This window comes from Salvelinus namaycush, chromosome 7 (assembly GCF_016432855.1).
Source record: "Salvelinus namaycush isolate Seneca chromosome 7, SaNama_1.0, whole genome shotgun sequence".
NCBI classification, from domain to species: Eukaryota; Metazoa; Chordata; class Actinopteri; order Salmoniformes; family Salmonidae; genus Salvelinus; species Salvelinus namaycush.
The window spans coordinates 10,356,829-10,372,994 of record NC_052313.1 but is presented as its reverse complement, the minus strand read 5'-3'; the positions used below and the strand labels follow the sequence as shown (position 1 = coordinate 10,372,994).

Genomic DNA, 16,166 nt, shown 5'->3' with positions numbered 1-16,166 from the left:
TACCGCCCCAATTTCTACTCCACACTGCCCTTTCCTACCTGGACAAAAGGAACACCTATGTGAGAATGCTATTCATTGACTACAGCTCAGCATTCAACACAATATTGCCCTCAAAGCTCATCACTATTTAATGTCAGCAGGTTTCATTCCAAAATATGTTGATTGCATTAGTTTTAGATGTGGGGGAGTTAGAGAATGAGAGGTGAGAGAGGGTGACAAGGCAAGAAGGAACTAATCTATGCCCTCAAAGGGAACATGAAATTTGACATCCCAATTAGGATCTGGCTAAAAATACTTGAATCAGTTATAGAACCCATTGGCCTTTATGGTTGTGAGGTCTGGGGTATGCTCACCAACCAAGAATTCACAAAATGGGACAAACACCAAATTGAGACTCTGCATGCAGAATTCTGCAAAAATATCCTCAGTATACAACGTAAAACACCAAATAATGCATGTAGAGCAGAATTAGGCCGATACCCGCTAATGATCAAACTCCAGAAAAGATCCGTTAAATTTTACAACAACCTAAAAGGAAGTGATTCCCAAACCTCCCATAACCTCCCAAACCTTCCACCAGCTGGCTGGAGTGTTTACAGACATATTTAATCTCTCCCTATCCCAGTCTGCTGTCCCCACTTCAAGATGTCCATCATTGTTCCTGTACCCAAGAAAGCAAAGGTAACTGAACTAAATGACTATCGCCCCGTAGCACTCACTTCTGTCATCATGAAGTGCTTTGATAGGCTAGTTAAAGATCGTATCCCCTCTACCTTACCGAACACCCTAGACCCACATCAATTTGCTTACCGCCCCAATAGATCCACAGACGATGCAATTGCCATCGTACTGCACACTGCCCAATTCCATCTTTTACATTTAACCTTTAACTAGGCAAGTCAGTTCAGAACAAATTCTTATTTATAATGACGGCCTACCACAGCCAAATCCGGACAACGCTGAGCCAATTGTGCACCGCCCGATGGGACTCACAATCACGGTCGGATGTGATTTAGCCTGGATTCGAACCAGGGACTGTAGTGTCGCCTCTTGGACTGAGATGCAGTGCATTAGACCGCTGCCCCACTCGGGAGCCCCGATCTGGACAAGAGGAACACCTATGTAAGAATGCTGTTCATTGACTACAGCTCAGCATTCAACACCATAGTGCCCACAAAGCTTATCATTAAGTTCGGGCCCTGGGTCTGAACCCCGCCCTGTGCAACTGGGTCCTGGACTTCCTGATGGGCCGCCCCCAGGTGGTGAAGGTAAGACACATCACCTCCACTCCGCTGATCCTCAACACTGGGGCCCCCCAAGGGATGCGTGCTCAGCCCCCTCCTGTACTCCCTGTCCACCCATGACTGCGTGGCCACGCACGCCTCCAACTCAATCATCAAGTTTGCAGACGAAACAACAGTAGTAGGCCTGATTACCAACAATGACGAGACATCATACAGGGAGGTGAGGGCTCTGGGAGTGTGGTTCCAGGAAAATAACCTGTCACTCAACGTCAACAAAACAAAAGGAGCTGATCGTGGACTTCAGGAAACAGCAGAGGTAGCACACCCCTATCCACATCGACGGGACCGAGGTGGAGAAAGTGGAAAACTATGAGTTCCTTGGCGTAGACGGACAAAATTAATTGGTCCACCCACACAGACAGTGTAGTGAAGAAGGCGCAAAAGCGTCTCTTCAACCTCAGGAGGCTGAAGAAATTTGGCTTGTCACCTAAAACACTCACACTTTTACAGATGCACAATAGAGAGCATCCTGTCAGGCTGTATCACCGCCTGGTACAGCAACTGCACCGCCCGCAACCGCAGGGCTCTCCAGAGGGTGGTGGGGTCTGCCCAACGCATCATCGGGAGCACACTGCCCGCCCTCCAGGACACCTACAGCACCCGATGTCACAGGAAGGCCAAAAAGATCATCAAGGACATCAACCACCCGAGCCATGGCCTGTTCACCCCACTACCATCCAGAAGGCGAGGTCAGTACAGGTGCATCAAAGCTGGGACCGAGAGACTGAAAACAGCTTCTATTTCAAGGCCATCGGACTGTTCAATAGCCATCACTAGGCGGCTTCCACCCAGTTATGTAACCCTGCACCTTAGAGGCTGCTATAGACTTGGAATCACTGGCCACTTTAATAATGGAACACTAGTCACTTTAATAATGGAACACTGGCCACTTTACTAATGGAACACAATGTTTACACGCTGCTTTACTCATCTCATAAGTATATACTGTATTATATTCTACTGTATTTTAGTCAATGCCACTCCGATATTGCTCAATCTAATATTTATATATTTCTTAATTCCATTATTTTAGATTTGTGTGTATTGTTGTGAACTGTTAGATACTACTGCACTGGTTGAGCTAGGAACACAAGCATTTCGCTATACCCGCAATAACATCTGCTAAATATGTGTATGTGACCAAAAAACTTGATTTGATAAAGCCATCACCTACAGAGAGATGAACCTGGAGAAGAGTCCCTTAAGCAAGTTGGCCCTGGGGCTCTGTTCACAAACACAAACGGACCCCACAGAGCCCCAGGACAGCAACACAATTCGACCCAACCAAATCATGAGAAAACCAAAAGAGAATTAGTTGACACATTGGAAAGAATTTACCAAAATACTAAGCAAACTAGAATGCTATTTGGCCCTAAACAGAGAGTACACAGTGGCAGAATACCTGACCACTATGACTGACCCAAAATTAAGGAAAGCTTTGACTATGTACAGATATAGTGAGCATAGCCTTGCTATTGAGAAAGGCCGCCGTAGGCAGACCTGGCCCTCAAGAGAAGACAGGCTATGTGCACACTGCCCACAAAATGAGGTGGAAACTGAGCTGCACTTCCTAACCTCCTGCCAAATGTATGACAATATTAGAGACACATATTTCCCTCAGATTATACAGACCCACAAATAATTAGAAAACAAATCCAATGTTGATAAACTCCCATATCTACTGGGTGAAATACCACAGTGTGCCATCACAGCAGCAAGATTTGTGACCTGTTGCCACAAGAAAAGGGCAACCAGTGAAGAACAAACACCATTGTAAATACAACCCATATTTATGCTTATTTATTTTCCCTTTTGTACTTTAACCACGTGCACATCGTTACAACACTGTATATATACATAATATGACATTTGTAATGTTTCTATTCCTTTGAAACATGAGTGTAATGTTTACCGTTCATTTTTTATTACTCTTTCTTATCTTTTTCACTTGCTTTGGCAACGTAAACATGTTTCCCATGCCAATAAAGCCCTTTGAATTGAACTGAATTCTACCCTGAGGATCTCTCTGCAGATGTAGGCAGTCCACTCCTCCTTCAGAGAGTTTCCCTTGGTGTTCTTAATCAGATCTGTCACCGAGCCCGCCCCACAGAACTCCATCACCAACTACAGAGACACAGAGAGAGAGAGAGAGTGGGATTAACACACACCAAACTGAACAGCACTCACTCACACAGGCATACGTACCCATAGCTGGTCGTCGATGCCAGGAGGGTTCTTCTTGACGAAGGCACCGTAGTAGGTAGCAATGTTCCGATGATGGCTGTACTTCTTCAACATGTTGATCTCTGCTTTAATCTCCTCTTCCTCATCCTGGAACACACACACACACCTTAGAGTGGTACACAAACACAGTCGACAGGATTTGGGATTTCTCAAATCAATCTGAATGGCAGTTTTTTGTTTTTACGGTTTTGTGTGTGCATCTGTGACTTACGCCAGTGACGTCCATAACTTTGATAGCGGCAAGCTGGCCAGTTTTGACATGGCGACCCTGAGAGACAGAGACACAGAGAGAGAGATGAGTATCTAACATAAAGCAGTTTTACCAACAGTTCCATCATGTAACCGGTTTGTGTTTTAGTCCCAAAGCCACAGCCTGTGGCTCTCAGCCTGACCAAGATGGCTGATTGACAGCAGGCCAGCACACACAGGGCTGCTGCTGATGCCCACTGACAAGGCTCCAGCTGTACACTGAGTGGACAAAACATTAGGAACACCTATTTCCATGACATAGCTTTCCCCTGGATTCACCTGGTCAGTCTATGATCTCTTATTGATGTCACTTGTTAAATCCACTTCAAATCAGTGTAGATGAAGGGGAGGAGACAGGTTAAGGATTTTTAAGCCTTAAGACAATTGAGACATTGAAGGGCACACATACACAATCTGAGGTTGAATGGGCAAGAGAAACTATTTAAGTGCCTTTGAACATGGTATGGTAGTAGGTGCCAGGTGCACCGGTTTGAGTGTGTCAAGAACTGCAATGCTGCTGGGTTTTTCACGCTCAACAGTTTCCTGTGTGTATCAAGAATGGTCCACCCCCAAAAGGACATCCAGCCGAATTGACACATCTGTGGGAAGCGTTGGAGCCAATATGGGCCAGAATCCCTGTGGAATGCTTTCAACACCTTGTAGAGTCCATGCCCCAACGAATTGAGGCTGATCTGAGGGCAACAGGAGGTGCAACTCAATATTAGGAAGGTGTTCTTAATGTTTTGTACACTCAGTGTAGCAGAGGCAGCTACAGTAGGGAAGTTAAATAATACCCAAAACAGCTAGATGTAACATAAGATGAGGATTGAGTCAGCATGTGTCTGTGTAGAGTGGAAGAACTCACACATCACTGCTATAACACACACAGATAATACAGTATGTTTCTCAGTATTGCATCAGACACACTGACTGTATTTGACGGTCAGAGAAGCTGAACCAAACTGTTCTATCCTTTCCCCTCTCTGCCCCCCTTCTCTCTCGCTCTCTCACCTCCCCCTCTCTCTCTCTCATCTCGTTCAGACATGCTGTGAGACAGCTGACGACCCACAACTCCATTCTGCACAGACAGACAGACAGACAGACAGACAGACAGACAGACAGACAGACTGACAGACTGACAGACTGACAGACTGACAGACTGACAGACTGACAGACTGACTCTGCTTGGTCCAGTTGTGTAGCTGACTGTCCTAAACGCTCTGGGCATACTGACTCACTCTCCCTTACACAACACCAGTGAAGCTAGGTCGCGAGCACGCACGCCAGAAAACACACACTCTTAAACGGAAATGGAATGGCAGATATGCGGAAAGCATATTACACACAGGAAGACAACACAAGATCAGGTGTAATTTCCTGGGAAGCTTGTAGCTTATGGTTCTGTGGGAGCAGATTGGATGACAACTCTACATCCTGAGAAGCCCTTCACACTCCTACCGGTAAACGGGTTGAAAACAATTGCACATTTGGGCACTAATAACCACTTAAATTGGAATGTAGTGGCTGTACAGTAACAAGCTCTATGTGACATCAGAGCTCTGTGTCTCCACTTCACAGCTCCTTATGGGTTTTGACTGACAGCCGCTCTGAACTTGAGCACCGCACGTGACAAGAAGTTGCCCGCATTCTTCCTGCTAATTGGGCAACTTTTGCAAAAAATAATAACGTCTGAGTGAGGGAGAGCTTTAAATTAAGAGGACTCGATGTATTTTGAAAGATGATGACTGTTTTGATGTCATACAAGCAAGCCAAAAGGTCCATATCATAAAACTCATGTAAAATACAGTGTCAACGCTATTGATCGCTATGCTTGATATAGAACAGTAACAGATGACGTGGCATTAAACCCTGGGTTGTCCTGAACACAATGAGCCTGTTTGTTGTATTGTGAAGAACATTTGCTGCGGACCACCCATCTGAATGCCCTCAGTACTCCATCCCATGTGTGCCAAAATGACCATCTGCTTCTCTGAACTGCTTTGTGAAAGCCTAACACGAAGATAGTATTTTATCATTTAGATAGCTATTTTGGCATTAGAATGATGCCCACCTGACCCAGATTGTGATATAAAAATGGACCGTTTTTGGATTGCGTAAACAACAACAGTAATTGTGTGATGGCGGGGATGTAGGACTGTGTTCTACACAAAACAACTACAAGTGTTCTGCTCTAGTTCCTCAACGGCACAGCTAGGAGAGCTTTAAAAAAGCACCTTATAGTTAAAACTTCTTGCCACTAGGGGGGTGCCATTTCGACATAGCACAAAATCGTACCCAATTTAAACGGCCTCGTACTCAATTCTTGCTCGTACAATATGCATATTATTCTTACTATTGGATAGAAAACACTCTCTAGTTTCTAAAACCGTTTGAATTATGTCTGTGGGTGAAACAGAACTCTTTCTGCAGCGAAATCCATGACAGGAACTGCGAAGGTCTGAAAACTAGGCTCTGCTCTCAGATCAGTTTAAAGCTCTGTATGTATCCTATGGGTCGACATGAACTGCACCCGCCTTCCCCTGGATGTCAGTAACCAATGAGAAGTGGAATGGAGTGTCTACGTAGCTCTCAGAGTTTATAAAAGGCCAAGGAACGAGGGGACCTCTCTTTTCAACGCTCGCCATTACGCAAAGCAAGACCTCAGGATGGCATTTTGAAACGCTCAGTTATCGACCTTAGATATATCCGTCTGTAATTTAATTCGATATAGGTGTTAGAAACATCATAACGAAGTTATTTTAAACCGAGTTATATCAGTTTATGCGAGTATATTGCTATTTTCGGAATTTCCTTAGTATTGAGTTTGAGGATTTGGGCATGCTGTGGCCGCATAGCTACTGTTAGCTGCTACTTCCGAAGTTGAACACGACGTTTTACAACCAAGCAACAATTCTTTTGGACAAAGGACCACTTGGCCAAGATTCTGATGGAAGCTCGTCCAAAAGTAAGAGCTATTTATGATGTTATTCCGTATTTATGTGGAAAAATGTAAACGGATTTGTCCGCCATTATTGCGGCACTAGTCTGGCTGTAACGCACACTGTATGTCTAGTAACGTTAATTTTAAAAATCTAACTCAGCGGTTGCATTAATAACTAATGCATCTTTCATTTGATGTCCAACCTGTATTTTTTAGTCAAGTTTACGATTATTTATTGATTAGACTAGGTGCCTTTCCAAGATGGCGCCGGCCAGAATGCATGACCTGTTGCTTCTAATCACATTGTATAACCACGATTTGTACTGCTAAATATGCACATTTTCGAACAAAACCTATATGGATTGTGTAATATGATGTTACAGGACTGTCATCTGAAGAATTCTGAGAAGGTTAGTGGAAAATTATTTTATTTTGGTGGTGAATACGTTATCGCTATGTTTGGCTGGAATCAATGCTGTTGTCTGGTTTGCTATTGTGGTAAGCTAATATAACGATATATTGTGTTTTCGCTGTAAAACACTTAGAAAATCTGAAATATTGTCTTGATTCACAAGATCTGTGTCTTTCATCTGCTGCACGCTGTGTATTTTTAAGAAATGTTTTATGATGAGTAATTAGCTAATACACGATGGTCTCTGTAGTTATTCTAGTCATTTTAGTGAGAGTTGTGATGGGGGCTGCAATTGTAAACTATGATTTATACCTGAAATATGCACATTTTTCTAACAAAACCTATGCTATACAATAAATATGTTATCAGACTGTCATCTGATGAGGTTGTTTCTTGGTTAGTGGCTATTTATATCTTTATTTGGTCGAATTTGTGATAGCTACTGATGCAGTAAGAAAATGGTGGAGTTTGGGAGTGGTGTCTTTTGCTAACGTGGTTAGCTAATAGATTTACATATTTTGTCTTCCCTGTAAAACATTTTAAAAATCAGAAATGATGGCTTTATTCACAAGATCTGTATCTTTCATTTGGTGTCTTGGACTTGTGATTTCATGAACATTTTATTATATGATATCCCTGTGGCTTTAGGCTAGGCTATGCTAGTCAGCTTTTGTGATGGGGGGGATCCCGGATCCGGGTTTGGGAGGTGTTAGAGGTTAAAGACTTTTCTTTGAGTCATAAAAGTGCATTGAAATTACTCAGGAACTTTGCAAACGTTGGAGAGGTGTGTGGGCCACTTGAAGACACCAGTTAGACCTCTCACTCAAACCCTTGTACATTTTTGGGGTCTTTTGTCAGGTATTCTGGGTATTTTCAGATATTGTTATCAACAAATGCGGTGAAAAGTACAGTAAATTCAACAGTGTAGGGCCTCCCGGGTGGCGCAGTGGTCTAGGGCACTGCATCGCAGCGCTAGCTGCGCCACCAGAGACTCTGGGTTCGCGCCCTGCGCCCAGCTCCGTGGGGCGACGCACAATTGGCCTAGCGTCGTCCGGGTTAGGGAGGGTTTGGCCGGTGGGATATCCTTGTCTCATCGCGCACCAGCGACTCCTGTGGCGGGCCGGGCGCAGTGCGCGCTAACCAAGGGAGCCAGGTGTACGGTGTTTCCTCCGACACATTGGTGCGGCTGGCTTCCGGGTTGGAGGCGCGCTGTGTTAAGAAGCAGCTTGGTTGGGTTGTGTTTCGGAGGACGCATGGCTTTCAACATTCGTCTCTCCCGAGCCCGTACGGGAGTTGTAGCAATGAGACAAGATAGTAATTACTAGCAATTGGATACCACGAAAAATTGGGGAGAAAAGGGGGTAAAAAAAAAAAAAAAAAAGGAAATTCGACAGTGTGATGTTTGGATCCAGTCTTGTGTCAGGTGAACGGTTGTGTCCTCACCTTCAGTCTAATAGCCTTGGTTATGCTTTCCATATTTGTTCTGTAAGAAACATTTAAATCTAACCCTATGCATATAGGCTAAATCCCACAATTGTAAGGGGTTAAAACAATAGATATAGAAATATACACTGAGTGGTCAAAACATTAAGAACACCTTCCTAATATTTAGTTGCACCCCCTTTCGCCCTCAGAACAGCCTCAATTTGTCGGGACATTGATTCTACAAGGTGTCTAAAGTGTTCCACAGGGATGCTGGCCCATGTTGACCCCAATGCTTCCCACAGTTGTGTCAAGTTGGCTGAATGCCCTTTGGATGGTGGACCATTCTTGACCCACACGGGAAACTGTTGAGCATGAAACCCAGCAGCGTTTCAGTTTGACACTCAAACCGGTGTGTCTGGCACCTACCACCACCTACCACCACCTACTACCACCTACTATCACCTACTACCACCACCTACCACCACCTACCACCACCTACCACCACCACCTACCACCACCACCTACCACCACCTACCACCACCACCTACTACAACCTACTACCACCTACTACCACAACCTACTATCACCTAATACAACCTACTACCACCTACTACTACCACCTAATACCACCTACTACCACCTAATACAACCTACTACCACCTACTACCACCTACTACCACCTACTATCACCTACTATCACCACCTAATACAACCTACTACCACCTACTATCACCTACTACCACCTAATATCACCTACTACCACCTACTACCACCTAATATCACCTACTACCACCTACTACCACCTACTACCACCTACTATCACCACCTACTATCACCACCTACTATCACCACCTACTATCACCACCTACCACCACCTACTATCACCACCTACTATCACCACCTACTACCACCTACTATCACCTACTACCACCTACTATCACCACCTACTATCACCTAATACCACCTACTACCACCTACTACCACCTACTATCACCTACTATCACCACCTACTATCACCACCTACTACCACCTACTACCACCTAATACAACCTACTATCACCTACTACCACCTACTACCACCTACTATCACCACCTAATACCACCTACTACCACCACCTACTACCACCTACTACCACCTACTACCACCACCTACTACCACCTACTATCACCACCTACTATCACCACCTACTATCACCACCTACTACCACCTACTACAACCTACTATCACCTACTACCACCACCTACTATCACCTAATACCACCTACTACCACCACCTACTACCACCTACTACCACCTAATACCACCTACTACCACCTAATACAACCTACTATCACCTACTATCACCTACTATCACCACCTAATAACACCTACCACCACCTACCACCACCACCTACCACCACCTACCACCACCACGTACTACAACCTACTACCACCTACTACCACAACCTACTATCACCTAATACAACCTACTACCACCTACTACTACCACCTAATACCACCTACTACCACCTAATACAACCTACTACCACCTACTACCACCTACTACCACCTACTATCACCTACTATCACCACCTACTATCACCACCTACTATCACCACCTACTACCACCTACTACCACCTACTATCACCACCTACTATCACCACCTACTACAACCTACTACCACCTACTATCACCACCTACCACCACCTACTATCACCACCTACTATCACCTACTATCACCACCTACTATCACCTACTATCACCACCTACTATCACCTACTATCACCTACTATCACCACCTACTATCACCTAATACCACCTACTATCACCTACTACCACCACCTATCACCTACTATCACCTACTATCACCTACTATCACCTACTATCACCTACTATCACCTACTATCACCACCTACTATCACCACCTACTACCACCTACTATCACCTACTACCACCTACTATCACCACCTACTACCACCTACTATCACCTACTACCACCTACTATCACCACCTACTACCACCTACTATCACCACCTACTACCACCTAATACAACCTACTACCACCTACTACTACCACCTACTACCACCTACTACCACCTACTACCACCTAATACAACCTACTATCACCTAATACAACCTATCACCTACTATCACCTACTATCACCACCTACTACAACCTACTACCACCTACTATCACCTACTACCACCTACTATCACCTACTACCACCTACTATCACCACCTACTATCACCTAATACCACCTACTATCACCTACTACCACCTACTACCACCTACTACCACCTACTATCACCACCTACTATCACCACCTACTACCACCTACTATCACCACCTACTACCACCTACTACCACCTACTATCACCTACTACCACCTACTACCACCTACTATCACCACCTACTATCACCTAATACCACCTACTACCACCTACTACCACCTACTATCACCACCTACTACCACCTACTATCACCTACTACCACCTACTATCACCACCTACTATCACCACCTACTACCACCTACTACCACCTAATACAACCTACTATCACCTACTACCACCTACTATCACCTACTATCACCACCTAATACCACCTACTACCACCACCTACTACCACCTACTACCACCACCTACTACCACCTACTACCACCTACTATCACCTACTACCACCACCTACTACCACCACCTACTACCTACTATCACCTACTACCACCACCTACTATCACCTACTACCACCTACTACCACCACCTACTACCACCTAATACAACCTACTATCACCTACTATCACCTACTATCACCACCTAATACCACCTACCACCACCTACCACCACCACCTACCACCACCTACCACCACCACCTACTACAACCTACTACCACCTACTACCACAACCTACTATCACCTAATACAACCTACTACCACCTACTACTACCACCTAATACCACCTACTACCACCTACTACCACCTACTACCACCTACTATCACCTACTACCACCTACTATCACCACCTACCACCACCTACTACCACCTACTATCACCACCTACTACCACCTACTATCACCACCTACTACAACCTACTACCACCTACTACCACCTACTATCACCACCTACCACCACCTACTACCACCACCTACTATCACCTACTATCACCACCTACTACAACCTACTACCACCTACTACCACCTACTATCACCACCTACCACCACCTACTATCACCACCTACTATCACCACCTACTATCACCTACTATCACCACCTACTACAACCTACTACCACCTACTATCACCTACTATCACCTACTACCACCTACTACCACCTACTATCACCTACTACCACCTAATACAACCTACTATCACCTACTACCACCTACTACCACCTACTACCACCTACTATCACCTACTATCACCTACTATCACCACCTAATACCACCTACTACCACCACCTACTATCACCACCTACTATCACCACCTACTATCACCACCTACTATCACCACCTACTATCACCACCTACTACCACCTACTATCACCACCTAATACCACCTAATACAACCTACTATCACCACCTACTACCACCTAATACAACCTACTATCACCTACTATCACCACCTAATACCACCTACTACCACCTACTACCACCACCTACTACCACCTACCACCACCTACCACCTACTACCACCACCTACTACCACCACCTACTACCACCACCTACTACCACCTACTACCACCACCTACTACCACCTACTACCACCTAATACCACCTACTACAACCTAATACAACCTACCACCACCTAATACAACCTACTACCACCTAATACAACCTACTATCACCTAATACAACCTACTATCACCTACTACCACCTACTATCACCTAATACAACCTACCACCACCTAATACAACCTACCACCACCTAATACAACCTACCACCACCTAATACAACCTACTACCACCTAATACAACCTACTATCACCTAATACAACCTACTATCACCTACTATCACCTACTATCACCACCTACTACAACCTACTACCACCTACTATCACCTACTACCACCTACTATCACCTACTACCACCTACTATCACCTAATACCACCTACTATCACCTACTACCACCTACTACCACCTACTATCACCACCTACTACCACCTACTATCACCACCTACTACCACCTACTACCACCTAATACAACCTACTATCACCACCTAATACCACCTACTACCACCACCTACTACCACCTACTATCACCACCTACTATCACCACCTACTATCACCACCTACTACCACCTACTACCACCTACTATCACCACCTAATACAACCTACTATCACCACCTACTACCACCTAATACCACCTACTATCACCTACTACCACCACCTACTACCACCTACTACCACCTACTATCACCTAATACCACCTACTACCACCACCTACTACCACCACCTACTACCACCTACTATCACCTAATACCACCTAATACAACCTACTATCACCTACTACCACCTACTATCACCTAATACAACCTAATACAACCTACCACCACCTAATACAACCTACCACCACCTAATACAACCTACTACCACCTAATACAACCTACTATCACCTAATACAACCTAATACAACCTAATACAACCTACCACCACCTACTACCACCCACTACCACCACCTACTACCACCACCTACTACCACCACCCACTACCACCACCTACTACCACCACCTACTATCACCTAATACAACCTACTACCACCTAATACAACCTACTATCACCTAATACAACCTACTATCACCTAATACAACCTAATACAACCTACTACCACCTACTACCACCTACTACCACCACCTACTACCACCACCCACTACCACCACCCACTATCACCTAATACCACCTACTACCACCTAATACAACCTACCACCACCTAATACAACCTACCACCACCTAATACAACCTACTACCACCTAATACAACCTACTACCACCTAATACAACCTACCACCACCTAATACAACCTACCACCACCTAATACAACCTACTACCACCTACTATCACCTAATACAACCTACTACCACCTACTACCACCTACTATCACCTACTACAACCTACTACCACCCACTACCACCACCTACTACCACCTACTACCACCTACTACCATTACCTAATACCACCTAATACCACCCACTACCACCACCTACTACCACCTACTACCACCTAATACAACCTACTACCACCTACTACCACCTACTATCATCTACTATCATCTACTATCACCACCTACTACCACCTAATACAACCTACTACCACCTACTACCACCTACTACAACCTATCACCACCTACGACCACCACCTACGACCACCACCTACGACCACCACCTACGACCACCACCTACGACCACCACCTACGACCACCACCTACTACCACCACCTACTACCACCTACTATCACCTACTATCACCTACTATCACCTACTACCACCACCTAATACACCCTACCACCACCTACTACCACCTACTATCACCTACTACAACCTACTACTACCCACTACCACCCACTACTATCACCTACTATCACCCACTACCACCACCTACTACCACCACCTACTACCACCTACTACCACCACCTACTATCACCTAATACAACCTACTACCACCTACCACCACCTACTACCACCCACTACCACCACCCACTACCACCCACTACCACCACCTACTACCACCTACTACCACCTACTACCACCTACTACCACCACCTACTATCACCTAATACAACCTACTACCACCTACTACCACCACCTAATACCACCTAATACCACCTACTACCACCTACTACCACCTACTACCACCCACTACCACCCACTACCACCACCTAATACAACCTACTACCACCCACTACCACCACCTACTACCACCCACTACCACCACCTACTACCACCTAATACAACCTACTACCACCTACTACCACCTACCACCACCTAATACCACCTAATACCACCTACTACCACCTACTACCACCACCTACTACCACCTACTACCACCACCTACTACCACCTACTACCACCACCTACTACCACCACCTACTACCACCACCTACTACCACCACCTACTACCACCCACTACCACCACCTACTACCACCCACTACCACCACCTACTACCACCCACTACCACCACCTACTACCACCTAATACAACCTACTACCACCTACTACCACCTACTACCACCCACTACTACCACCTAATACAACCTACTACCACCTACTACCACCTACTACCACCCACTACCACCACCTAATACCATCTAATACAACCTACTACCACCTACTACCACCCACTACTACCACCTAATACAACCTACTACCACCTACTACCACCTACTACCACCTACTACCACCACCTAATACCATCTAATACAACCTACTACCACCTACTACCACCTACTACCACCTACTACCACCACCTACCACCACCTACTATCACCTACTATCACCTACTACCACCTAATACAACCTAATACAACCTACTACCACCTACTACCACCACCTACTACCACCTACTACCACCTACTACCACCTACTACCACCACCTACTACCACCTACTACCACCACCTAATACCACCTACTACCACCTACTACCACCACCTACTACCACCTACTATCACGTACTATCACCTACTATCACCTACTACCACCTAATACAACCTAATACAACCTACCACCACCTACTACCACCACCTACTATCACCTACTATCACCTACTATCACCTACTATCACCTAATACCACCTACTATCACCTAATACCACCTACTATCACCTAATACCACCTACTATCACCTAATACCACCTAATACCACCTAATACCACCTACTATCACCTACTATCACCTAATACCACCTAATACCACCTACTATCATCTACTATCATCTACTATCACCTAATACAACCTAATACAACCTACTACCACCACCTACTACCACCACCTACTACCACCTACTACCACCACCTACTACCACCACCTACTACCACCACCTACTACCACCTACGACCACCACCTACCACCACCTACTACCACCTACTACCACCTACTACCACCTAATACAACCTACTATCACCTACTATCACCTACTACCACCACCTAATACAACCTACTACCACCTACTACAACCTACTACCACCACCTACTACCACCACCTACTACCACCACCTACGACCACCACCTACGACCACCACCTACTACCACCTACGACCACCACCTACTACCACCTACGACCACCACCTACTATCACCTACTACCACCTACTACCACCTACTACCACCACCTACGACCACCACCTACGACCACCACCTACTACCACCTACGACCACCACCTACTATCACCTACTACCACCTACTATCAACTACTACCACCTACTACCACCTACTACCACCTACTATCACCTACTACCATACCCCGTTCAAAGGCACACATCTTTCGTCTTGCTCATTCACCCTCAATGGAACACATACACAATCTATGTCTAAAGGCTTTAAAATCTTTCTTTAACCCATTTCCTCCCCTTCATCTACACTGATTGATGTGTTTTTAACAAGAGAGGGATCATAGTTTTCACCTGGTCAGT

The 16,166-nt window shown here is 45.2% G+C and overlaps 1 protein-coding gene across 1 annotated transcript in view; it reads right to left on the bottom strand.

Moving 5' to 3' along the window:
• The window catches only part of LOC120050940 (traf2 and NCK-interacting protein kinase-like), a 72,836-nt gene that overhangs the window by 46,933 nt on the left and 9,737 nt on the right, over positions 1-16,166 (bottom strand). Inside the window, exons 3-5 of the mRNA XM_038997485.1 lie at positions 3,760-3,816; positions 3,510-3,635; positions 3,318-3,428 (exon numbers count right to left, since the gene is read on the bottom strand). Coding sequence (XP_038853413.1) covers positions 3,318-3,428; positions 3,510-3,635; positions 3,760-3,816 — 294 coding nt within the window. The remainder of the gene's footprint in view (positions 1-3,317; positions 3,429-3,509; positions 3,636-3,759; positions 3,817-16,166) is intronic.